Here is a 26097-nt window from a genome sequence, read left to right on the forward strand (position 1 = left end):
TTTGGTTTGTTCTTCATTGTTCAATCAGTGATATCCAGGATGTGTAAATATTTTGCAAGCCTCAAGTATTTTCTTTTTTTTGTTGTTGTTTGTTTTCCGGCTTGAACTCAGGGCCTGGACACCGTCCCTGAGCTTTTTGCTTATGGCTAGTGCTCTACCACTTGGCGCCACAGTTCCACTTCCAGTTTTCTCGTAGTTAATTAGAGTTAAAGATCTCATAGGTTTTCTTACCCAGGCTAGCTTCGAACCATGATCCTCAGATCTCAGCTTCCTGAGTAGCTAGGATTACAGGCATGAGCCAGTGGTGCCCAGCTTACCTCATATATTTTTTTCTTTTCTTTTTTCTTTTTTTCTTTTCTTGCTTGCTTGCTTTTTTTTTTTTTTTTTTTTTTTTGCCAGTCCTGGGGCCTGACATTAGGGCCTGGGCACTGCTCTTGAGCTTCTTTTGCTCTAGGCTAGCCCTCTACCATTTGAGGCACAGTGCCACTTCCCGCTTTTTCTGTTTGTGTGGTACTGAGGAATCAAACCCAGTGCTTCATGCATGCGAGGTAAGCACTCTACCACTAAGCCACATTCCCAGCCCACCTCATACATTTTCTAAGAACAAATTCTCAAAGCAAAAGCTGTGCTGTGTTCCATCTGGCCCATGAAAACTCTGCAGTGGGCATAGCAACACCAGAGCCACCTGCAAAATAGAAACAGCAGACCTGGAAACACCCCTTTAAAAATAGAAAGGTTTTGCTCACATCTGCCTGTCGGTCTGTGGAATGTGTGGGCAGGACTTGGAATAAGTGGGAAAAGAGAAGGCTATGCTCCGAGGTGGAGATTGTTGGACAGAGAGGGGCAGCTAAAGAGGGGTAATACAATTCTTTCATCCAGGGGTTCCAGGAACCTTAGTAAGTCACACTAACTTTGGACAAGTTGCCCAACTGTGCAGGATGGAGTAACACAGGCATAATTCAGTTTGCAGGACCACTGAGCAGCGATCCTGTTGCAAGGAGGCCCTGCAAGTCTAGAGACAAGTTGCAAGAGCTGCCATGGAGGGCACACTTTGGTCATGCATTCCTGAAATTCCTGAGCAGTTGTTTTCTGAGTGCTCAGGAAAATACAGAACAGAGGCTTTCCACAAGATGATTCCAAATGCCATGTCATAATGAGTATGAAGACATTTTTAGGCCATGGATTTCTATATAAATTGTATCTGGTGTTTTAATGGCATTAAAAATTAATTTTAAGCTTATGCTTAATAACTTGTAGATACTTTTATTTTTAGTTAATGTTTTTTTTGCCAGTCCTGGAGCTTGAACTTAGGGCCTGGCCTAGATATTTTTTTAAAGCACAGAATAGCCAGTCTGTGGTTTGCCTCTTAGGTGTTTTATTTAGTTTTAACTCCTTTTTCTTTTAAATGTTATTTTATTGTAAAGATGCTGTACAGAGGGGACGCAGTTACATGAGTAAGGAAATGAGTACATTTCTTGTCCAACATTATTACCCACTTTTTTTTCTCCCACTCTTCCTCCCCTCCCCCACCTCCCTCATTCCTCCCCACTCCTTCGGGGAGTTGTAAAGTTCATTAACTCCTTTTGAAAATTAGTTTTTCAGAACAGTACATTGCTAAACCCCACTTCCTCCTCAGACTAGTATGAACTTCTCTCCTCATTTCCTGGCAGCATAGCTTTCCAGACCCTCCTTTTTCTGGGATAATTAAAAGAGCATGGATTCTGGAGCCAGAATGACAGGGTACAAGCACAGCTTCAAAGTTCCCTCTGCACCGGGTAGGCCTTGCTAGTGGATTTCAACCTTCTGTGCTCCATTTCCCCCTCTGGGGCATACAAGTGGACTGTGCCAAGAGGGAAAGAAGCAAAGCTTCACAGCCTCCTGACTCACAGCTCCCTTACAGAAGCCTGGGATGAGTCACATCTCCAGGAAATACGTAGGAGCCCCTCAGAATCCCACAGGAAGCCTTGGGATTCCAGCGCCCTGGGAAGTCCCCCTGGAACGGGAGCAGGACCTCTCCCACCAGATGAGTCCCTCCAGAAGTGGGCTGGCAGGCTGGGTGTGGCTCCAGATGTGGCTGTCCACAGCCCATCCTGCTTCCCTGCCCAGACCCCAGAGACGTAGAAAGCATCTTAAAACAGCATACCATTGGGGATGCCAAGATGACTCAAATTAGTCTGAGAAACAGAAAACCCAGTTCTAAATCCAGACATGGTGGAACTACTTCACCCAACATGCAAGTCAGCGCCTTCTGGGCCCACACTCTGCCTGCCAGGCAGAGCCCATGAACTTTTCTGAGTTACTTCTTACTGAGAATTAGAATGAATCGTTCCTGACGCAAAAATAAAGGGAAAAGCGAACAATGGTGGTAAAACAAAGTGACATTTACAGCTAAAAGTAGTTGCCAGATAGCAGGAGAAAATAAAGGGTGGAAAAATGAAGAAAAATTATTTTTAGGGAACAAAACAGAAGGATGACTAATGATTGCAAGAGGCTTTTGAAAACTGTGATCTTGAAGTTCAGGAAACAAATGACAATCTTGCAATACCCCAAGGCAGGAAACCAAGAGTATTTTTGGTTGAGGTAGACTTGGGGGAAGCAGGGTGACCTATGTGGCTTCCCCACAAACAGCTGTGCCCAGCTGTGGCTCTTCTCACAAAGGAAGTTGGAGGCACTGTGAGAGACTGCAAAGATGTGTTTCTAGAGAAGGTAAAAAACTCCCTCTCCTCCCAGACAGTCCAGGCTCAGCACCTGCCTCCCCCCTAGATAGGTGGTATGCTCATAGCCCTGTGTGTGTGTGTGTGTGTGTGTGTGTGCGCGTGCGATCACGCATGCGGGCGTGCGCATGTACACCAGTATTGGAGCTTAAATTCAGGGTCACACACTCTTGCCTGGCCTTTTGTTTAAGTCTGGTGTTTTACTTGAGCCACACCTCCACTCTGACTTCTTGCTAGTTAACTGGAGATAAGTGTCTCTCTCAGTGTTGGCTGAGCTGGCTTTGTTTGAACTGTGATCTTCAGATCTCTGTTCAGTTCTCTGAGTAGCGAACATTACAGGTGTGAGCCACTGGTGCCTGGCTCAATTGCCAAAAATTTTCACCAAGTATCAGGACAAAAAAGAAAATGGTTCTTTGAATAATTTTCAGTATAATTTTTTCTCAGATATAGGGCTTGACCTCAGGGCCTGGGCACTGTCCCTGAGCTCTTTCTATTCAAGGTTAGTGCTCTACCACTTTAAGCCACAGTGCCACTTCCAGTTTTCTGGTGTGTAAATAGAGATAAGAGTCTTTTAGACTTTCTTGCCCGAGCTGGCTTCAAACAATCCTCAGATCTCAGTCTCCTGCATAGCTAAGATTACAGGTGTGGGCCACTAGCCCCCAGCTCTTGCACCAATTTTTTGCACCAATTTTTAAAGGTGTATTAGAACCATATCAAGCCAGGGCTAGTTGCTCACGCCTGTAATCCTAGCTACTCAGGAGGCTGAGATCTGAGGATCTCATTTCCAAGCCAGCCCGGGCAGGAATGTCTGTGAGACTCTTATCTCCAATTAACCACCAGAAAACCGGAAGGGGTGCTGTGGCTCAAGTGGTAGAGCACTCACCTTGAGCTGAAGAGCTCAGGGACAGCACCCAGGCCCAGCGTTCAAGACTTAAGACCGACACCCGCCCCCCCCCAAAAAAAACTGACATCAAACCAGGAGAAAACAATAATCCCTCAGTGCACATATAACAGGAAAGCATTTGTTTTCACAAAAGTTCCCATTTTCAAAGATGGTTACAATCCAGATTTTCAGCCACAACTAAAAGCACAAAGCAGGTTGTGTCCCCTGAATTGCAATAGCTCAACTGTGGCTTATGGGAGGCAAACTGGGCCAGGACTTTGACATAGGTGAGGAAAATTATTGAATTGAGGAACTATAAAGATGAAGATTATATTAGACGAAAGCCACTATTTTGGCCTTGTAAGTCCAGCTGCAAAAGGTAAAAAAGGTTTTTGTTCTTTTGTAATTAATACACTACCATGTGATCCTCCTGTTCTATAAACCTCTGAAAATTCCATGTCAGATCTTTCCAAGGAAAGGAATGTTGACCATGGAAAATGGATAAAGGCCATCACAATCCATATTTGTTTCTGGGCTGGGAAGGTGGCTCAGTGGTAGAGCACTTGCCTTGCATGCCTGAGGCCCTGGGTTCGATTCCTCAGCACCACATAAGCAAAAAGAAAAAAGCCGGAAGTGGCGCTGTGGCTCAAGTGGTAGAGCACTTGCCTTGAGCTGAAGAGCTGAGGGACAGCGCCCAGGCCCAGAGTTCAGGCCCCACGACCGGACCCCCCCCCCAAAAAAAAAAAAACAAAAAGAAATCCATATTTGTTTCTTCATAGTAACGTTTCAAAATAAATAAATAAATGAAATAATACACCCAGATTTTCAGGATGCTGCCCTGGGAGGCCTGGCTTCCTTATTTTGGGTGTTGCTGGGCACACGCGTGCTCTGTCCCCTCCATGGGGCCTAGGTCCCATCTTTGGAAAAGGCAGTAAACCAGAAGATCCCAGCTCAAACAGCTTCAGATGTTCATTCTTTTCCCTGGGCTCTAATAGTAAATAAGGAGTAAACAGTGCGTCTACACAAGACTGAGAAGCTTATTATAGAGTACTTGGTAAAACAAACAAAAACAAAGACTCAATTTGTTACATGAATCATCTCTCCCCAGGGCTGAAGGCTACCCACTCTCTCCCAACTCATTCATCTGTGTCATAATTTAGATTTTCATGATCAGTGTTGTGATTATGGGACAGTTCAGGGTCCAGGGGTGTCGCTCATCTCCTTCCAGCTGGAGATGGCCTGGGCTGCGTCCCACACCTGGGCTTTTAGATTCTTTCAGGGTTCCTGTGGGACACTGGAAGAAGCGGAGGACCGTCAATTTCTTAAGGTGGCACAGTGCCTCTTCTGTCCTAGTTAGTCTGTCAGTAAAGGTGCTACAGAACCCTCCTAGACTCAAGGGCAAGAGAAACAAGCCCCATCTGTCAGTGGGAGGAATGTGAAAGATCTGGCAGCTATTTTAAATCTCCCTCAAAGCAAGCCGAGATACCAGTATCGGATTTTATTTACTGAATTCTTACTGTTACTGCCAAGCACCATTAACCCATTTAATATTTCCAATAACCCTTATATTTTTATTATCCCTTTATCTTAATTGATGAGGAAAATTTGAGACAGGCTCAACAACTGGGCAATGGTCATTAAGCTGTAACTAAGCTAGGTTTTAAACCTGGGTATAGTCTACACATGAGTACATAATTAACTAAGGTGTTTATAAACCCACATAATTATTAACAGCAATGATGGGGCACATTAATGTACTCTGCTGGTAACTTTTCTCTGCTCCAGGAAAGACCTCTTTTTTTTTTTTTTGTCAGTCATGGGGCTTGAACTCTGGGCCTGGGCGCTATCCCTGCGCTCTTCAGCTCAAGGCGAGTGCTCTACTGCATGAGCCACAGCACCACTTCCGGTTTTCTGGTGGTTAATTGGAGATAAGAGTCTCACGGACTTTTCTGCCCAAGCTGGCTTTGAACCATGATCCTCAGATCTCAGCCTCCTGAGTAGCTAGGATTACAGGCGTGAGCCGCAGGCACCCGACAAGCATTCTTAAGTGGGGAAGTCCCCACTGTCTTGCCAGGAAGGCCAGCTGAAAGGCACTTTTCTGAGCAATTCCTCAGATTCTCAAGGCCTGAGTCATACAAATAATCTAGAGATCTCCAAACAGCTTTAAAAACATGAGTGCCAGCCAGGAGTTGGTAGCTCATGCCTGTAATCCTAATAATCAGGAGGCTGAGATCTGAGGATCAAGGTTCAAAGCTAGCCTGGGTAGGAAAGTGTGAGACTCATCTCCAATGAGCCACATAAAAACCCAAAGTGGAACTGTGGCTCAAAGTACTAGAGAGCTAGCCTTGAGAGCAAAAGCTCAGGACCAGTGCTCAGCCCCTGAGTTCAAGCCCCATGAATGAGCAACTCCTCCCCTCCCCTCCCAAAAAAACAACAATCACCCCCCCCCCAAAAAAAAAGTATCAGGAGGGCTGGGAAGGTGGCTCAGTGGTAGAGCTCTTGCCTTGCATGCATGAAGCCCTGGGTTCAATTCCTCAGCACCACATAAGCAGAAAATAAAAAAGCCAGAAGTGGCGCTGTGGCTCAAGTGGTAGAGCGCTAGCCTTGAGCTGTAGAGCTGAGGGACAGCGCCCAGGTCCAGAGTTCAGGCCCCACGACCGGACTCCCCCACCCCCCCAAAAAAGAGTATCAGGAATGTAGGACCTAATTTCTACTTTGAAAGACACAGGTGAGAACAATATTTCAGTGAGAACCCATGTCTGTGGATTTGTGACATCCAGCAAAGCTCTGGTTGGCATGAACATGTGTGACAGCTCCCAGAATGGCTCTCACCTGCTTAATAAGGGAGTGTCTTCCCCCAGCACCTGCTGCCCAAGGGATGCCCCACAGAGAGAACAATGGGTCCCTGGGTGCCACAGTGACCATCACCCAGCCTGTCCTGCAAGCCCCCAGGCAGCATACTACTCATGTCTGTTTTGCCTGAGCAACATCAGCCATCGCCTCTTCACCAGATATTCAGATCACATATTATGGAAAACAAGCTGTTGGATCCCAAGTTTCCTAACAACTCATGGAACACATAACATGCCGTTAGCCTTCTCTGACCTTGCTAGGAACAATACAAAATGCAATCCTCTCTGTATTCAGGGCATCTCCAGGGCTGTATGGCTCAAGACTCCTAGCTCAGAGTTAAGCGGCAGGGCCACTCACCCTTCCCAACCTAGCAAGCATCACCAACCAGGGAGGGCCCCACTGCTGCTGTTTAAGATCCAGCCCTATGCTTGCAATGAGGTACCACCTCCACAGTGACCAAGAGTGCTGGGGACACTAAGGCAGAGACACTCCTAAGAAGGAGGGGGTGATAGGTCAGTGGTTGCCTCTGGCCCAAGGACTCTCAAGTACTTTATGAAACCTTTATTAGTCCTGGCAGGTAATATGCTCCCAACCCCACCTCAGAGGTTAGAATTGCATGGTGGGTTTGCCAGCTTCCCAGCCTCCCTGAGCCATCTTCCCCATTTCCTTCACATGAACATTTTGTTTGGTGGGATCCATGCACAATCAATCCTAGCTTGACATCTTAGAGGATGCAGATGAACACAGCAGCTATGCTAATCTTCGATTACTTCGCATTAATGACTTTGCTGCCATTCCCTCAAAGAAGGGCATGTGTTCATTAGGGAACAGAATGTGCTGGCAGCAAGACCTTCTCTAGGCTTTACATGAAGCCTTCCTATCATTCCCCAGCAGCCAGGGAGATCAGGATGGCTTACATTTCCCAAAGGACATGTGATATTCATCGAGGTTAAGTTACCCAAAAATCAGTCAGTCAGAAAGTGGCATGGTTCAGGTTCTAGGTTGTTCATAATCTAACTCTTCCCGAAAGCAAATGGAGTATATGAGAATAATAGCTGTTTACTGACTGCATTTAGACAAAGTCCCCTTCTATATATTCCCATTTAATCCCCACTGCAGCCTCACAATCAGCATGATTATTGTTTCCAAACTGTATTGCAAAACATTACTGTTTCACAGCCAAGAAAACTAAGGGTTAAGGCAGGTGGTGGCAGAACCAGAGTTGTTCTCACCTCCCAGTCATAGCAATACTGTTGGGGCACTTGGAAAGTGATTTGCAAGAGGGCGCTGCTGGCTCTTCAATAAGGCACTCCTAGGAGAATCCCCCTGGCCCTGGCCCTAGCCCCTGCCCAGGTGTGGTTCCAGTCTTGCTTCTGAGCCATAGGGCTTTCTGCTTTCCCATCCTATCAGCGCACATAAAACACAATGGCCTGTGCATCCATCCTAAAATGGAACACAAGGAAGCTGCGATGCACCATGGATGCTTAATGTTTGTGCATAGTGTATTTTGTTGTTAAAAATCTGTAAGTCTGTACAATCTAGACATACATATTGTTTTTTTGGGTGTGGGCGTGCCAGTACTGGGGCTTGAATTTAGTGTTTTTTGCTCACTAGGTTTCTCTTTTCTACTCATGGCTGGCAGTCTACCATAAGCCACATCAGGTTTTTTTGTTTGGTGGTCATGGGTCTTGAACTCAGAGCCTGGGCACTGTCCTTTAACTCTTTTGCTCAAGGCTAATACTCCACCACTTGAGCCACAGCTCCACTTCTGATTTTCTGGTGGTTAATTGGAAATGAGTCTCCTAGGGACTTTTCAGCATGGCTGGCTTTGAACAGTGATCCTCAGATCTCAGCCTCCTGAGTAGTTAAGAGTACAGGTGTGAGCCACAAGTGCCTGGCTAGTCCTTTTTTTTTTTTGGCCTAGGCTGGCTTCAAAACCTGATCCTCCAGATCTTAGAGTAGCCATAATTACAGGCATGAGCCACAAACTCCCTGCACCAAGTCCTTTAAAAAATCATTAAGTTTAGGGGCTGGGAATTTGCTTAGTGATAAAAGTGCTTGCATGAAGCCCTGGGTTCAATTCCTCAGTACCACATAAACAATAAAGGTTGGAGGTGGCACTGTAGCTCAAGTGTAGAGCACTAGCATTGAGTACAGAGAGGCTCAATACAGAGGCCAGGCCCTAGCTTCAAGCTCCAGCACCGGCTTTAAAAAAAAAAAATTAAGTTCAAAGGAGTTGTCCAATTATGCTTCTTGAGTAAAGTCACCCCTTCTTTTGTTTGCCCCTACTTTCCCCCTCCTTACTCTCAAGTTACATAGTCCATTAACATTATGAACATAGAATATAATGATATTTGCTTACTCTTCCTCCTTCCATTCCTGTGACTCCCTTTCCCATATCCCAAAACATGTTTCCACTACCTGATACTTTTTTGGGTGTTTCCTGAGGCTTGAATTTAGGGCCTGGGAGCTGTCCCTGAGCTTTTGTGCTGAAAGCTAGTGCTCTACCACTTGAACAGAGCTCCACATCATTTTTTTTTGGGGGGGGGTCCGGTTGTGGGGCCTGAACTCTGGGTCTGGGCGCTGCCCCTCACCTCTTCAGCTCAAGGCTAGCGCTCTACCACTTGAGCCACAGCGCCACTTCCGGCTTTTTTTCTTTTTTGCTTATGTGGTGCTGAGGAATCGAACCCAGGGTCTCAGGCATGCAAGGCAAGCGCTCTACCACTGAGCCAACTTCCCAGCCCCTCCACATCTTTTGTTGGGATTTAACTCACCAACTTCCCTGCCCAGGCTGCCTGTGAGCCTCAACCCTCAGATTTCAGCCTCCTGAATAGCTAGGATTACAGGTGCCTGGCTTATTTTTATAAACAGTACTTTAGTTGTTTAGAAGAGTTACATCTTTGGATTTCTCCCCTAAGTATACTATCAGTGTGTGTGTAAATGCATTAAACCAGTATGTTATCATGCATAGTTGTATTTTAGATCTAGCTTCCACATATGAAAGAAAATATGCAGTGTCTGTGCCTGGCTTAACATGATTTTTTTCTAGGCCCGCCCATTTCCCTACAAATTACATATTATTCTAATGGGTATAGGTACCACATTGTATTGATCTGCTTATCTGTTGTAGGGCAACTGGGCTGTTCCCATAACGTGGCTATTGTGAATAGTGCATCAGTGAACATGGATGTGCAAGTGTATACTGACTTGTAATGCTCTGGGTAGATGCCCAAGAGTGGTATGGCTGGGTCATAGGGAAGTTCTGTTTATTTTTTTGAGGAACCTCCAAACCACCTTCCAGAGTGGTTATACTAGTTTACATTCCCACCACCAACAGTGCAATAAGGTTCTTTTTCCCATCTTTGACAGCATTTGTTATTGTTCAAATTCTTGATGCTGGTCAATCTTACTGGGGTGAGATGAAATCTCAATGTTTTGATCTGCATTTCCTTTATGGCCAGTGATGATGAGTATTTTCTCATGTGTTTGCTGGCCATTTTTACTACCTCTTCTGAGAAGTCTATTCAGCTCCCTCATTCATTTATTGGGCCATTGTTGGACATATAGCTGGTAAAGAGCTCCTTCTAGTCAGTTGGCTGTCCATCCAGTTTCCCCCCTCACCCCTGGTCCTGGGGCTTGAACTTAGGGGCTGGGTGTTATCCCTGAGCCTCTCTAAAGGCTAGAGCTCTCTACCACTTGAGCCACAGCACCACTTCTGGCTTTTTCCTAGTAGTTTATTGGTCTGTCTTACTGGCTATTCTGCCTGGGCTGGCTTCAAACCATAATCTTCAGATCTCAGCCTCCTGAGTAGGATTACAAGCATGAACCACCAGTGTCTGGCTCATCATTTTGAATGCCTGCTGGCTCCATGGTAGCAATGAAGATGGCACAATATATACTTTTAGTGAGCAGGGTAGCATTATGCTCTTAAATATGAGCTTTATGCTGATAAAGTAGGTACAATGTGGTAAATTGGCTCTTAATCTGATACCCAAAGTAACAGAAGATACTGTGAAAAATCCTGGCTCAGCGCTAGTAGAAACAATCAATGTATATTTCCTGTTAATGTGTATCTTTCACTTAACCTCCTGCTTCTTTTACAACCTGGTATAAGCCTTCATCTCTGTCTGAGGCAGCAAGACCCACAAATGTCAAAAGTTACCATGGTTTCAGTGTTTACTCTCCCCCAGACAGGAAATGCCGAAATCAAATCAGAGAATGAATGAGACAATTCAAGGAAAGGATGCATGCTGGGTAGAGCTTTATCTCCTTGAAGCTGAGCAGGCAGTGCAGTTAACCGGTTAGAAAAATAGAACCTGAAGTTCAGTTACTATGAGAAACAAGACCAGGGACACTGTAAATAGTCAAAAAGCTTTGGCCACATAAAGTCTGTGAAAATGAGAGGAAGGGGCCTCTGAAAGTTTTTCCAGTGGCATCTGTAATCCTAGCTACTCAAAGCTGAGAACTGAGGATTGAGGTTTAGCATCAGCCCAGGCATCAAAGTCCATGACACTCATCTCCAATTAACCACCAAAAAGCTAGAAGTAAAGCTGTGGCTCAAGTGGTAGAGTGCTAGCCTTGAGTACAAAAGCTCAGGGATGGCACCCAGGCCCTGATTTCAAGCCACAGGACCTGTCCTTCAACAAAGTTTGTCTTTCCACAAAAGCAGGGTTTAGGAGTGCCATTGGGTGAGCAGGCTGAGTAAGCATGAGGTCCAGTTCAAACCAAGGTACTGGCAAAATCAAAACTAAATACGAATAAAACTAAAAACATCTCCCCTTCAATAAACCAGCTCCCTTTTCTATTCAGCAATCTTTACTCAAGACCTCAATCACAGCAGAGCTCCGTTACTCAGTCCTGCTCAAATCTGCCAAGGAATCAGCTAGAATGTCTCCCTAATCAAAACCTGTTTCCTGTCTTCATGAAATTTCATCTTTTATTTGGTTCACTGTGATGTCCTAGAGTACCTCTATTATTTAAGACTCATAGAGAAAGCACTTTAGAAGTATTTGCTGAACAGAAAACAAGACTTAAAAATTAAAATCTGGGAAGGAGGCTCAAGTGATAAAACACTTGCCTCACAAGTAGAAGGCCTTGAGTTCAAATCTCAGTAAGTACCACTAAAAAAAATCAGAAAATAAAATTCATGTTTCAAGTGTGAAGGAGGAAATATCAATTCCCTGAATTGATCCTTTTTATTTCAATGCTATTACAGATAGTAGGCAGAATGCAAAGTGTGTGATAACCAAAGGAAAAAGAAGTACCAATGAGAGAACTGAGTGGATAGTACTGCATGCACATCAGCATTTCTTCTTTGTCATAAGGATGGTAACTGGCCAAACCCTACCTCTGTCCTTTATACCAGGAGGACCACAATAAGACATTAGCGAGGAGTCTGATGCTCTGTTCTTCTCAACACTGAAATGGACAAGGTTTTTCTACAACTCAAAAAAATTTTTGCTGCCCAGTTTTATATTTGAAATGCCCACACTAGAATGGCAGTATATGCTGGGTGTGGTGGGAGTATAAAGTGGGTTAATTCCAGTACTCTGGAGACCCCTGGCAAGAAGATTTCAAGTTTGAGGCCAGCTCACATAGTAAGATCCCATCTTAAAAAACAAAGGCTGAGGATCAGTCTAGAATGTCTAGCAAGCAAATGCCCCAGCAACAGCAGCACCCCCATCCACACAAACATACATAAACCATCCAGGTGAGGAATAGGTGGCATAAAGACTTCCAAGATGCCGCTGGGTGCCGGTGGCCATGCCTATAATCCTAGCTACTCAGGAGGCTGAGATCTGAGGATCGAGGTTCAAAGCCAGCCTGGGCAGAAAAGTCCGTGAGACTCATCTCCAATTAACCACTAGAAAACCGGAAGTGACTCTGTGGCTCAAGTGGTAGAGCGCTCACCTTGGGCTGAAGAGCACAGGGACAGCGCCCAAGCCCAGAGTTCAAGCCCCACGACTTACAAAAACGAAACAAAAACATCTGTCGAGGACGGGTTTGTGTTTTTTCTAAAAATCATGAACTAAGAGCTAAACATCATTACTTAAGAACTAATACTCGAGTGTTCTCAACCTCAAAATCAATTTCCCGCCACCCCACTGTGCTGAACTCAGGGTCTTTAGGCAAAATTTTTGCTGGTTAGCTGGAGATTTGTCTATACAGGCTGTCTTTCAATTTGTAGCCCTCAGACCTCACCCCCTAGAGTAGGTAATCTTTTACAGGTATTGAGTCACCAGTGCCTGGCCAAAATTCCAAATTTTAACAATGAGCAGAAAGCATGTTAAGAGTCAATTACAGAACTTAAGTACAGATTATAGAAATAACTACCTGGGTTTGAACCCAGATTTCACAAATTGCCAGCCAGGTGACCTTGGGTCAAAGTTATTTCATCTCTCTCCTGCATTTTAACATGTTATTAATAGTTCTGCTATTAATAGTCTGTCTCTACTTCATAGGACAGTTGTGTGGATTACAAATATACTTCAGGCACTTTCAACCTTGCTTGGTACAGTTAATGCTGCATAGGCATTTTCTATTAATGTTACCTCCACAGAGATAATTTTAGGAGACTTAAAATGTCTTCTTCACCTGCCCTTCCACTCACCTTTTTACTTCTGTTAACTAATGTCTGTATTTATTATACTCATCTCTTCTAGGTTTTCCTGATCTCTTTATGCTCAGGAATGCTAAGTGCTGATACATATTCCGCCACATTCACCCTCCAACAGTCTTTAAAGACTTGCTGTTGTTCTTATCCAGGATGTCATGTGCTCATCTCCACCTGTTCAAATTCTATTTGTTCCTCCACAGTGCCTGCCACCTTCCTGGCAAGTTTGTTCCTATCTTCTCTTCCAACATAAACTTGTTCTCTGTTCCATAGCAATTTGCTTCCATCTCAAATCACCCTTTCCTTTCCTTCTTTCTTTTGGCTCTACTTACTAAGCATTGAACTCAGAACCCTGCATTTGCCAAACTGGTGCTCTGCTACTTGAGCCATGCCTCCAGCCTTTTTACTTAAACCTTTGATGAAACTGCTCTTAAAGAATACTATACCTCACCCCCGCCCCTTGCTTCAGTATACAGAAGACAAGCAACAAATACTTGCTAAACCACCCCATTTAGACAGGATCTTATCTGCTTTACTGAAAAGCCAATTCATTTTTTAAATTTATTGTTATAAAGGTGATGTAGAGAGCAATTACAATGAATGTGAGTCAGGTCATGAGTACATTGCCTTTCATAGTGTCTTCTGTTCTCTCACTCTTTCCCAGTCCCTCTCTCCCATCTCCAAAGCCAGTTCATTTTTAAAGATTAAAAGCTTGTCATAGCTGAGGCCAGTGGCTCATGCCTGTAATCCTAGTCAGGAAGCTGAGATCTGAGGATCATGGTTTAAACCCAGCCAGGGCAAGAACGCTCATCAGACTCTCATCTCTCAATTAACCACCAAAAAGTCAGAAGCGGAGCTGTAGCTCCAGTGGTAGAGTGCAAGCCTTGAGCACAAACGCTAAAGGACAGTGCCTAGGCCCCAAGTTCCAGCCTCAGGCTCAACACAAAAACAAAAAACACATTATAATTGGAGACATTTTAAGAAAAAAGCTATTTACATGTAAAAAGGAAAGACACTTGACTTTTTGTATTAAAAAACTTTATTTCATTTAAAAGGTTCAATAGAAGCCAATGAAACCCCCAATTTACAGCTACATTTAGAGATCTCCTAACAAAATGGCACTGTTTAAGTTGAATCTTCGGTAAAAGAAGTCATTGCTATTACCACTGTTTTCCCAAAGTTGTTTCTGAGTAGAAGCTGGTATTATTATAATACACATCAGCTATTTCAGATGTCACCTTTCATGCAGAAAAGTTAAAGAAAGCTGTTCAAGAAACAGGCTTTATCCTTCAGTGTGAGGATAAAAGCACTACAGAACAGGACCTGAATGGTTGACACACAAGGTGTAACTATAAAGGAACTCACTGTGGTGTTGTGTCCATTCATTCAAGTAGTCCACATACTTATCCAAATACTGATGTCGTTCAATACTATCTGGGTGAATCTGGGTGAGTACTTTGGAATTCCCCTCATCAGGTGCATACCAAGGAAGTGGGTTGCTCAAGCTGGGGGATAGACAGGCACACATGCGATTACAAAGCAATGGAATAGCTTTCCTATTAGGCTGGAAACGAATGTTTTCAGTAACAGCATCAATTTACATAAAGTGATGCAGGATCTTAGTTCTGGTATGTGTGGAAACAAATTTAAGAGAGCTTGTTACTTTATAGCTACACCTTATACTTCATTAGATGTGGTCAATTAACAGAGTCTAATGAATTCTTATGGAGGTCACTTCAGCAAAGGAGTCAACAGCCTGCAAGAGAGAAGACATGGCAGAGGGCAAGAGATTCATCCTTCCAATATTCTTTCAAGAGGACAGACCTGGGCCCAAAGACAGAAGTTACCAGGAGGGAGGCTTCAACTCCATCTAAGGAAGACCTTTCTAACATTAGAGCTGCTCAACAACTGAATGGACTGCTTGGTGAGGTAGAATCACTGGAAGAATTCAAGGTGGAAAGATCACCCTTGTAGAAGGGACTCCTGCATTTGTTAAGAGGTTAGACCGGATGAACCTCAGGTCTCTTTCAATTCTGAGATTCTAGAAAATTCCCTCAGGGAATTCAGAAGAGAATTCCTAAAAGGAAAGAGAAAGCACACATATGGTATACTTTTAGAATCCTCTTGAGTTTTCATTTTTTTCAAAAGGTACAATAGAAAATGTAGTCTATTGTCTTTAAAATGCATATTTACCCATCCAACCACTAATAATTAGGAAGGGTTCATTATGAGTTCTTTATATTATAAAGAAAAGATGGAGATTATAAGTTTTGTAAATATTTTAGAAAAACTGCGTAAAATCTAGTAGTCAATGCCCTAGAAACTTTATAATTTTTTTAGATAATATGCACAGATACAAATACATTATTTATTAAATACAACTCACATCTGTGTTTTATTATACTCTAAAATATACAGGAATCTTGATGTACTGAAAGAGTGCAAGTAAATACAGTATTCAAGCAGTCACTATTTCTATGTACATGCTCATTAATTCTTCAAAAACCCCACAAAATTATCAAATAGATCAAAATACTGTTCTGTGTTTTCACACTTTATATTCAGAAAAACCAGCTGATAATTTACAATGTCATCAAGTTTCCAGTTTCACAATACAAAAGGATAAAATAAAATTGGGTTTCATGTAATTTATGGAACTTTATTATGGAACTTTAGCCAGACCTGTAAGACTGCCTATATAAGTGAAGTCATTTTTACTGGGAAAGTGACAGTTACAGTAAAAAAACAGAACCACAGAAAGTATTATTTAAAAGTTTACATGTCAGCTTTTTCTCTTTTATTACTTAAAAAGTAGTCTTCAATTTGGCAGGCAATTGCTTTCTCTTTCCAAATAGTGACCAGTTCCAAACATGCTACTCGAAATCTGAGTAAGACCTAAAGGCTTGAGCCATTTCAATCTCATTTAACACAGAAATGCCTTCCAAGAGACTTGAAGATGTTTAGCTTAAGAATAACAAGGAATTTTTTGATATTTCACTTTTTTAAAACTCAAAAATTAAAGTGACAACAACAAAAATCCCCCAACCTAGTGTGGAGGCACTAAGTAACTGAGTGACATGGGTGTACCATCTGAAGTAGTGAGCCCGAAAATTCCACTCCCAGGACCACTTAGCTGCAATAGGGTGAAATAACTGAGTTTCAATTTCACAAATTTATGTGTATTAAATTCTTTACCTTCATAAACAAAAATAGTTCGATTTTAAACCCAAACCATTCAAACATGGGCAAGAGCCTGATCTCAATCCATCTCATGTCTTTGTCACAAGTATTTTCACCCATACTGCACCAGTCAGCTGGTTTTCAATTCTATTATAAAAACTGGAACTTCAAAATTTTTTATGTAAAAGAAAAAAAAATGTAAAAATACACCTGCTTTCTTTCATGGTTTAATACAGTATTGGAAGGCTTTCAGATGTTTTCTTTATAAAAATCAATATTTAAATCAAATCTCAGCTTCCTTTGCAAATAGTGAAGTTTGGTTTAGTAAATGTCCCATTTCACCTATTCCAGTTTCCACAAAATGGCCTTCTATTATAAAAATCTTTAAGTCATTTGGTCCTTTGGCAATTTGATGTGCCATAATGTCTACTGTACCAAACTTTTATTGCCTTTAAAATTAGTTGTAATTTTATTGATAAAATTTAAATCTAGTGTCCTCTTCTCTTACAGTAGTGTTGCTGTGTAAGCAGATTAGGGAGCACAGTGTCCCAACAAAATTATTTCTGGCACTGTAAAGCCAAATCAAACAATTCCATAAAGCACTTTGACATCAATGTGTTTTCCTCTGGTCAAGTCAGTATCAAGATTCTAGAGGTTCCTTTTGCAAAACTTGCCTTTAGAATTCTTCTTCCTAATGGCATCCAATGTGTTACACGCTTTCACTGTGTGAACTCTTTCTTCTTAGGTTCAACTTGTATCTTTAATAAGAAAGTGCTTTTCTTTTTTTCCTGAAAAAGCACAGTTTGAAGCTTTAGTGTCAAAACTTTAGACCTCTGGCTCAGCCTCTCAGTAGGTCTCAGAATCAGAGTCATTGAGCTCGTCCACATCAGTATATAAGTACTCCTGTTCCCCAGTAATATTGTTGAAACTGCAATAGGAACTGGGTTCATTCCTCATGATAGGCAAGGCTTCAAAGCTCACTGTTTTTGAGGTGTTGGTATAACGGTTAATGGCATTGAATGTCAGGGAGGACAAAGGGCTAGTTGATGAGACAGGCATCATGGTGGCCAAAATGAGAGCCAGGCAATCAGCTACATCTTTATTGGGAGCACATGCCAAAGCTGGGGTATAGCCTAGAAAATAAAAATTTAAAATTAACAACCTTGAGACTTCACTTTGGCTTTAGTAATAAATTAAGGAGAATAATTCCAAACTTTCCATTAAATAGAAAAGGATAAAAGCAATACAAATACAGTCTAAACATAAGGAACTATAAAGATTCATGAAGCACTAATCATGTGGTAAAGATGTATGTTGAATGATACTTGTCATTCTATATTGAATGATATTTGTTTTTTCTCACTGAAGAACAAGTGAATTTTAAAGCCTGCTACTATAAGACAAATGTCTCCATTATACAATTTCCTTTTCTAGCAAAAGTCATGAGGCCCTACAATACAAAAGAGCAAGTATTCATACAACAAGCTGAGGAGGAAAATATTAGTACCCTGATTGGTCCAAGATCCACCCAATTTTGAGGAATGTGTAGGAGAGAAGATGGTAAGAACATACTGTGTATTCAAGTTTCAATTATTCCATGGAGAACTGTTTTAAGCCACAGATATTTAATATCAGAAAATATCTTAAAATTGTTGTCTATAGCTTCATTTATTGTTGCAAATCTATTGTTTATCCTACTACTGTACTTACATTTTAGCCTTCATGTTTATATATATATATATATATATATATATATATATATATATATATATATATATATATATATATATATATATTTGGAAAGTCACACTTATTTTCAAAATAACAGAAAACTGCCAAATGAAGATTCATACAGCCATCACCCAGGTCAAGAAAGACAACAGGGGGGCGGGGGAGGATGGGAAGGCGAAACAAAGGAGGAGGCTGCAATGCTTGGTAAGAAATGTACTCATTATCTTGCCCATGTAATTGTAACCCCTCTGTACAGTATTTTCACAATAAAAATTAAAATTAAAAAAAAGAAAGACAACATTACCAGCATGCCAGAAGCATCCCATATCCCCTACCTAAACATAACTTTCTTGCCTCTTTCAACAATTGTCACTACCATTCCAACTTTTACAATAAATACTTCCTTGCTATATATGGTCATAAACAGTACAGATTTTTTTTAGCCTAGATGGAATAATACACTATGTATTATTTTATATGAGGATTCTTTTAACATTATGAGAGACTTAAGATTGTTCTATCTAACTGTAGTCAGTTCATTTTCACTAATATGTAGTATTTTTTCATGTGATCATACTACAATAGTTTATATACATTGTAACTATGAAGCATTTGGCTATTTCCACTTCTGTGTTATTTTCATTCATTCATGGTATACGACCACTGATTCAGAAAACAAATTTTCTCCTTTAAAAAAACTCCCATTTTTGGGGCTGGGAAGGTGGCTCAGTAGTAGAGCCCTTGCCTTGCATGCATAAGGCCCTGGGTTTGATTCCTCAGCACCACATAAGCAAAAAGAAAAAAGCCGGAAGTGGCGCTGTGACTCAAGTGTTAGAGCACTATCCTTGAGCTGAAGAGCTGAGGGACAGTGCCCAGGCCCAGAGTTCAGGCCCCATGACTGGACCCCCCCCCCCCAAAAAAAAAAAACCAAAACAAAACAAAAAAAACCTGCCATTTTTGAGCTGGGAGCTGTGACTCACCTTTAATCCTAGCTACCCAGGAGGCTGAGATCTGAGGACTGCGCTTCAAAGCCACCCTGGGATGTGAGACTCTCATCTCCAATTAACCACTCAAAAACACTGTGGCTAGGGGCTAGGAAGTTGGCTCAGTGGTAGAGAGCTTGCCTTGCATGCTTGAGGCTCTGGGTTTGATTCCTCAGCACCACACAAGCAAAAAGAAAAAAGCTGGAAGTGGTGCTGTGGCTCAAGTGGTAGAGCGCTAGCCTTGAGCTGAAGAGCTGAGGGACAGCGCCCAGGCCCAGAGTTCAGGCCCCATGACCGGACCCAAAAAAAAAAACCAAAAAACAAAAAACAAAACAAAACACTGTGGCTAAAGTGGTAGGGTGCTAGCCTTGAGCACAAAGAGGCTCAGGAACAGCTCCTGAGTTCAAGCCCCACAACTTGACAAAAAAAAAAAAAAAAAGCCATTTTTGTCCAGGGTCAAAGGGGAAAAACTTGTTCCCAAGAATGTGCACTGGAGCAGCCTGTTTATACTCTGCTTCTATCAAAGAAGTAGACCTGTCTCACTTCACAATGTGTCCTCAGAACTTAGACGTGCTTGGTAGAACTGTCATGCAACAAACTCCACCGAACTCCTATTGTCTTGTCTGTAGGGTGCTTCTAATACTTAAGATTCTCTGCTTTAATAAGCTTATGTTCATTCTGAGAGAGAGCAAAAAATACATCAGTATAAAGTAAATCAGACAGAAGATAAGCTCTACAGAAAAGGAGATGTTAACAAGGACTGAGTGTGCGAATAAGAACATGTAGCAAGTTGTAGTACAAATGGTCAAATTAGGCTTCATTTGGAAGATGGAATTTGAACTAAGACTTGAAACAGGTGAAGGATTTAGTCAAAGAATGTTTGGAGGGCAGAGTGTTTGTTCTGACAGAACAAAGATCACAATGCATATACAAACCTGTGACAGAGAAGAGAGGGTGACAGAATAAATTAAGCTGGAGAAGAGTAGGAAATGAGATCAGAAAGGTAATTAGGTAGAAGATTTTGTAGGTTGCTTTAAGAGCTATATATTAACTGAAATTCAAGAGCAACACACTTTCCCTGTTTTTAGCATATATTAGTTGTACAAAGGAGAGAGTCCATGCATATAATATACTCCAGTTAAATTCTCCCCTAACACTTTCTCTTCCTTTCTTCTAAAATAATTTCATTCTTCTATTTCCAAATTACTTTGATCATTTTTATCCTCATTCACCCTGTCCATTTATCCTCTACTTCCTATTAATACCTATGGGCTCAACATAGCCTGTCTTTACTTTCCTGTCTTTTTTTTGGGTCCAGTTGTAGGGCCTGAACTCTGGGCCTGGGCGCTGTCCCTCAGCTCTTCAGCTCAAAGCCAGTGCTCTACCACTTGAGCTACAGCGCCACTTCCGGCTTTTTTCTCTTTGCTTATGTGGTGCTGAGGAATCGAACCCAGGGCCTCAAGCATGCAAGGCAAGCACTCTACCACTGAGCCACCTTCCCAGCCCCCTGTCATTTATTTTTTCAAGTGTGTATTAACTGTGCTGAGAAGCTTCAACATGGTATTTTAGATGTACATCAGAATAATCCTTTCTATTGCTTTCTCTTTCCCTGCCTCCTGCCTAATTGTTCTGTTCTCATGTTTTCAAAGGATGCACTGAGGTAGTGGTGGTAAAGAAAGAAGTTGGCAGATTCTGGATATACTTTCAAGGTAGGAGCAACACTGTATGTTGAAGGAAAGGTACACTGGACCAGAAAGAGAGATGGGGGAGTGGGGGCAGAGAAGAGAGAAGAGAGACAGAGAGAGACAGGGAGAGAATAATCAAGAACAGCTCAAATACTTGCTATGAGTATTCAACTGAGATCAGGATGGCTGTGGGAAGAACAGATTTAGTGGAGGAAGAGAAAAAGAACTGGAAGTTTAGATCTGGAATGGTTGAGAGGTTTATGAAGATATTCATGTGAGAAATCTGGGCTGGCAACATAAATGTGGGAATTCTCAGCATACAAGTACTTTTTAGAACCAAGGACTAGATCTGATCATCTGGAAGAATGGTAGACAGGAAAAACAAAAAAGATCCAAAGGCTAAGTCCTGGAGGGCCCCCCCCCAATATTAACAAATTAGGAAGAGCGTGACATTTTGTAAAACACTGGAAAAAGGGTAACTAGTAATAGAGACAGGGGGCAGCGGGAGATATAAGAAAGTGTGTGGGTTCTAAAAGCCAAGTAAAGAACATTTTCTATAGGAAAACAGTTAAAAACTTTTGCCAAAAGGTGACCTGACAAGTGAAATGAGAACTAACAACTATGTAACATTTTAGAAAACAACAGTGATCTTGTTAAGCTCTGCAGTGTGGTGGGACAAAGGTCTGACTGAAGAAAGCCAATTCTTGAACAGTTTTGTTGGAACAAGAAATGCAGAACTAGGCAGCAACTAGTACCAAGAGTGAAATTAATAAAAGACTTTTTTTCTTTTTGTTGGTCGTGGGGCTTGAACTCTGGGCCTGGGTGCTCTCCCTCAGCTCCTCTTATCAAGGAGGGAGCTCTACTGCTTGAGTCACAGCGCCACTTCCGGTTTTCTAGTGCTTTATTGGAGATAAGTGTTTCACAGGCTTTGAACTGCTGGCTTTGAACTGCAATCCTCAGATCTCAGCCTCCTGAGTAGCTAGGATTACAGGCGTGAGCCACCTGCGCCCAGCTAAAAATTTTTTTTCTTTTGGGTCCGGTCCTGGAGCCTGAACTCTGGGCCTGGGCGCTGTCCCTCAGCTCTTCAACTCAAGGCTAGCGCTCTACCACTTGAGCAACAGCGCCACTTCTGGCTTTTTTTCTTTTTGCTTATGTGGTGCTGAGGAATCGAACCCAGGGCCTCATGCATGCAAGGCAAGTGCTCTATCACTGAGCCACCTTCCCAGCCCTAAAAGATTATTTTTAAGGTGACAGAATTGATGTTTATATATTTGTAGGATTTGCACAGTGTCCCAGCAAAACACACACACACACACACACACACACACACACACACACACGTGCGCGCGCGTGCGCACAGAGAAAATAACCTAGAAAAGGGATAAAACATTGTCACTGCAGGATACAAAAGAACTGTTAAAGTGACATTCTCTAGTAGGCAACAAGGCACACATCTAGTCCATGAATGGAAAGCCTAGCTTTACAGAGGATACACAAGTAAGGAGTTGCTAAATATTTGCACTCAGGGTAGAAGATGAAAAATGGTGGTAAACACTAACTTTGGTTTATACATGACATGAGAATTAAGGCATTAATCTACTAGATTGTTCTCATCCTATTTTTTTGCCACAGAGTTTCACTTTGTGCCCAAGTTTATTTTACTGCAAATATGGACCTTCAAAAACAAAATAAAGGCTTCTAGGTAGGCTTCTAGGGAAGAAAATCCATACCTACTTACCATTTTCATCTACTGCAAGAACACTTGCTCCTTTTCCCAAAAGTTCTTGAACCACCATTGTTAGCCCATTTCGGGCAGCAACATGCAGAGGTCTGAGGGGAGAAAATTGAATACATACATACATACATATATATATACAGTACCTGTACACAGGCATACACCTGGCTGTCAAACAACATTTTGGCCAAGTTCTGAAGACTTAGACATATAACCTGAGACATTCATAAAGGTGGAGGGGAGACAATAGAACCTCTGTAAAATGTTGGACCTGACAGCATCTATATAAATTCTGCTATATGGGAACCACTGGTAGTTTCCACTGTCAAAAAATCCCACTTACTGTTTTTCTTCTAAGATTTATGTTTAAAAAGATTTAATCAAACAACAGTAATTCTTAAGTTGTTTTAAAAGTGAGGCTGACAATAATAAAAACTGTAAATTAGAACAGCACAAATTCTAACCACCTCTGAAAACAGACTAAAACAGGCCCTGTAACTAATGAGGTGTGACTAATCCAAGAATTCTAGCCAGTCTTCTAAGCTTTTTCTTAACAAAATTTCAAAGTAGAATAGTAACTGGAAATTGGTAGAATGAATCTAAGTGTGAGGATCAATGAGAAACATGGATCTAAGATTGTGTCAGTCAATCCAAAAGTTTCCTACTCATTAAGCAATTTATTTCAAAAACATTTTCAGTTTACAGATACATACAAGGCTTCTTACCTCCTTTACTGCAGTGTTAAGTAGCATACACACAGTTGAATTTCATCAAATAAACAGTACTACATTTTTTTCAGAAGGTGTGAAGGAAGTCATTGAGAAAAAAAAAAATCAGATAAAAAGTAATTCTAATTACTCAGGAAGCTGAGATGATTGGAAACCAGGCTGGGCATACACATCTGTGAGACTCTAATTGCAATTAATCAGTAAAAAGCCAGAAGTGGAAGTGTGGCTCAATTACTAAAGAACAGTGAATAAAAAAGCAGAGTGAGGAGAGCTCAAGGCCTTAACATCAAGCCCCAGTACTGGTAACACATACAAAATCAATAACAAACAACATTCTTCTTTTTCTTTTTTAATTTAATGTTTAGTAAGGGTTTTCAATTATAGTGAGTGCTTTACCTTTTTTTTTTGGTACTTGTCTTCAGGTTTGACCTCAAGGCCTGGGCACTGTCTCTGAGCTTTTTTGCTAATAGCTAGTGCTCTACCCCTTGAGCAACTGTTCCCCTTCCAGCTTTTTGGACTTTCCTGCCTGGACTGGTTATGAACCATGATCTTCAGATCTCAGCCTCCTGAGTAGCTAGCTACAATTGCAGACCTGAGCCATCACCTAATTTATTTTTTCCTGAAATAAGGTCTCACTACATAGCTCAAGCTAGCTTTGAACTCATAATCCTCCTTCCTCAGCCTCTGTGGTGCTAAGACCACAGATGTATGCTACCATATTGGTTGTTGTCTGGACTTTTTAAACTGCTTTATGTCAGAGACCTATCCCATTAGTCATTTTTTTTTTTATAATTATAAAGATCAAAAGCTTATACTTGATAGTGAAAGTACTCACGTTTGCAAGGCTGCGTTGGTTGCATTGATGAGGTTTCTATCTGTAATCTTTTCCAGTATTAACAAGGCACTAGTTTCATGACCCTAAAATGGTGGCAAATAACTGCTCTTAAAACTTGGCCATCATTAAAATTAATTTATAAGCCCAAATAGTCCCCAAATCTATTTATACACAAACTTATACATACAAACAAATTCAACACTATCCCACAAATTTCCCAGCTACTGTCATAACTATATGACCAAACAAGAAGGGTGTGGTTCTTTTCTCTTTTAAGTGATATAGAAAACTTTTTTTTTTTTTTTTGGTTGTAGGGCTTGAACTCTGGGCCTGAATGCTGTCCCTGAGCTCTTCAGCTCAAGGCTAGCACTCCACCACTGGAGCCACAGCACCACTTACGGTTTTCTGAGTTGTTTACTGGAGATCAGAGTCTCACAGACTTTCTTGCCAAAGGCTGATTCTGAACCATAATACTCAGATCTCAGCATCCTGAGTAGCTAGGATTATAGGCATGAGCCACCAATGCCTGGCTTTAGAAAAACTATTATGTCTCTGTTGATGCTAACAATGAAAATGTGTACATACCTTGCCACAAGCCAAATGGAGGGCGGTGTTTTTACAGTTATCTTGTAAAGTCAGATCAGCACTAGCACTGCTAACCAGCATCTCTGGGAGGAAAAAGTGCATCAAGTCTTATGTTTATGAACATGTTTCTTAGATACCAATAACTCACTGCAGAGAAATGAAGACATAAAGCAAAAAATATCCCTCTTGCAAAGTGCAAGAAAAAGATTTAATACATAGTATATATAATTCATTGTCACATAATTGTATGACTTTCATATTCTTACATAAATTAGACGCTAGCAAAAACAATCAGCATTTATTTTGTGAGTGCTTATTATAAAATTCCAGTCTTTTTATGCATTCTAGATTTAAACTAACTTTCACAAAAACTCTATGAACTAGATGCGGTTACTTTGCTCATTTTGTAAATGTAAAAAGATAAAAGGTCACTTAGCTAGACCTAGGACTCACATTCAGGGATCTGACTCTAGGACCAGTTTCTTAATTAAGGTACACGACCATGTTAACGTAATCTCTTCAAACAGCAAGGGCAAATTAAAACACTATACTCTCCTAAGGGAACAATGTAGGTCACAAGCAGGCAAAGGTTTTAAATTTTAGGAGCAGTGAGATTAAATAATAGAAGCCAGAAGAAGTTTTGGGATCTAAGGTATGTATATACAAGCAACAAATGTACACTTAGAAGAATAGAATCTTAAGTTGCCCCCTCCACCCTTTCTGTAGTTTCACTCTGAAATTCAAGGTCAGCCTGAGTTGAAGATTCTCCTGCTACAGCCTCCTGAATAGCTAGGATTACAAGTACACATAGCACTTGACTCTAAATGATTTCTTTACCAACTGTATTTGTTTGTCCATTTTCTGCAGCCATCATGAGGGGTGTTTTCCCAGAGGAGTCCACAGAATTGACTTGAGCATTATGGCTGAGCAGCAGCTGTAAACATTCTACATGGTCTGTGAAAGCAGCTGCATGGAGAGAAGTTCTGTGACAGAAAAGTTGGAATATATTACTACATTTGAATGACACATACATCTGGAAAAAAAATTCCCTAATTTATGACATGGTAATTTACGTATTAGGCTATGAAAGCAATGCCTAAATACAAACAGGCTCAAGGAAGCTTATGAATTCTTACCACATAAACTTATACTATTGATAAAAAGAGGCCTTAAACTATAAATAGTCTAAAGTAAGAAACAATCACAAAACGACTAAAATAACATACTAAAGAAAACTTAAAAAAAAAAAAAAACAAATCCTGACTCTCAATTACCTGTTAAATTGCTGGATTCCTTTTCCAATTGCTCCTATTTTGAAAATTTTTGTTGGCATTACAATATAGTCTTTGCGTAAAAAACAGAGGGAAACCTTTACATTTCAAAATAGCTTCAAGCTGGGGACCGGTGGCTCAGGCCTATTATCCTAGGTACTCAGGAGGCTGAGATCTGAGGATCGAGGTTCAAAGCCAGCCCTGGCAAGGAAAGTCCATGAGACTCTTATCTCCAATAAACCACTCAGAAAACCAGAAGTGGCATAGTGGCTCAAGCTCTAGCCTTGACCTAAAGAGCTGA

At 41.5% G+C, this 26097-nt stretch overlaps 1 protein-coding gene across 6 annotated transcripts in view; it reads right to left on the reverse strand.

Moving 5' to 3' along the window:
• Window positions 1-14084: 14084 nt before the first annotated feature.
• Ankrd28 (ankyrin repeat domain 28) overlaps window positions 14085-26097 on the reverse strand; it is a 167228-nt gene continuing 155215 nt past the window's right edge. For 5 of the 6 annotated variants that reach the window (XM_070018614.1, XM_070018616.1, XM_070018618.1 and 2 more), the window contains 5 exons: window positions 25363-25508; window positions 24526-24608; window positions 23941-24023; window positions 22381-22472; window positions 14085-17376 (listed from right to left, as the gene is read on the reverse strand). In XM_070018614.1, the coding sequence (XP_069874715.1) occupies window positions 17090-17376; window positions 22381-22472; window positions 23941-24023; window positions 24526-24608; window positions 25363-25508 (691 nt within the window). In that variant the 3' untranslated portion in view covers window positions 14085-17089. The remainder of the gene's footprint in view (window positions 17377-22380; window positions 22473-23940; window positions 24024-24525; window positions 24609-25362; window positions 25509-26097) is intronic. The other variant, XR_011371146.1, reaches the window with a different exon arrangement.

The sequence above is a fragment of the Dipodomys merriami genome, unplaced genomic scaffold (assembly GCF_024711535.1).
Source record: "Dipodomys merriami isolate MVZ:Mamm:240054 unplaced genomic scaffold, mDipMer1.0.p SCAF_13, whole genome shotgun sequence".
NCBI classification, from domain to species: Eukaryota; Metazoa; Chordata; class Mammalia; order Rodentia; family Heteromyidae; genus Dipodomys; species Dipodomys merriami.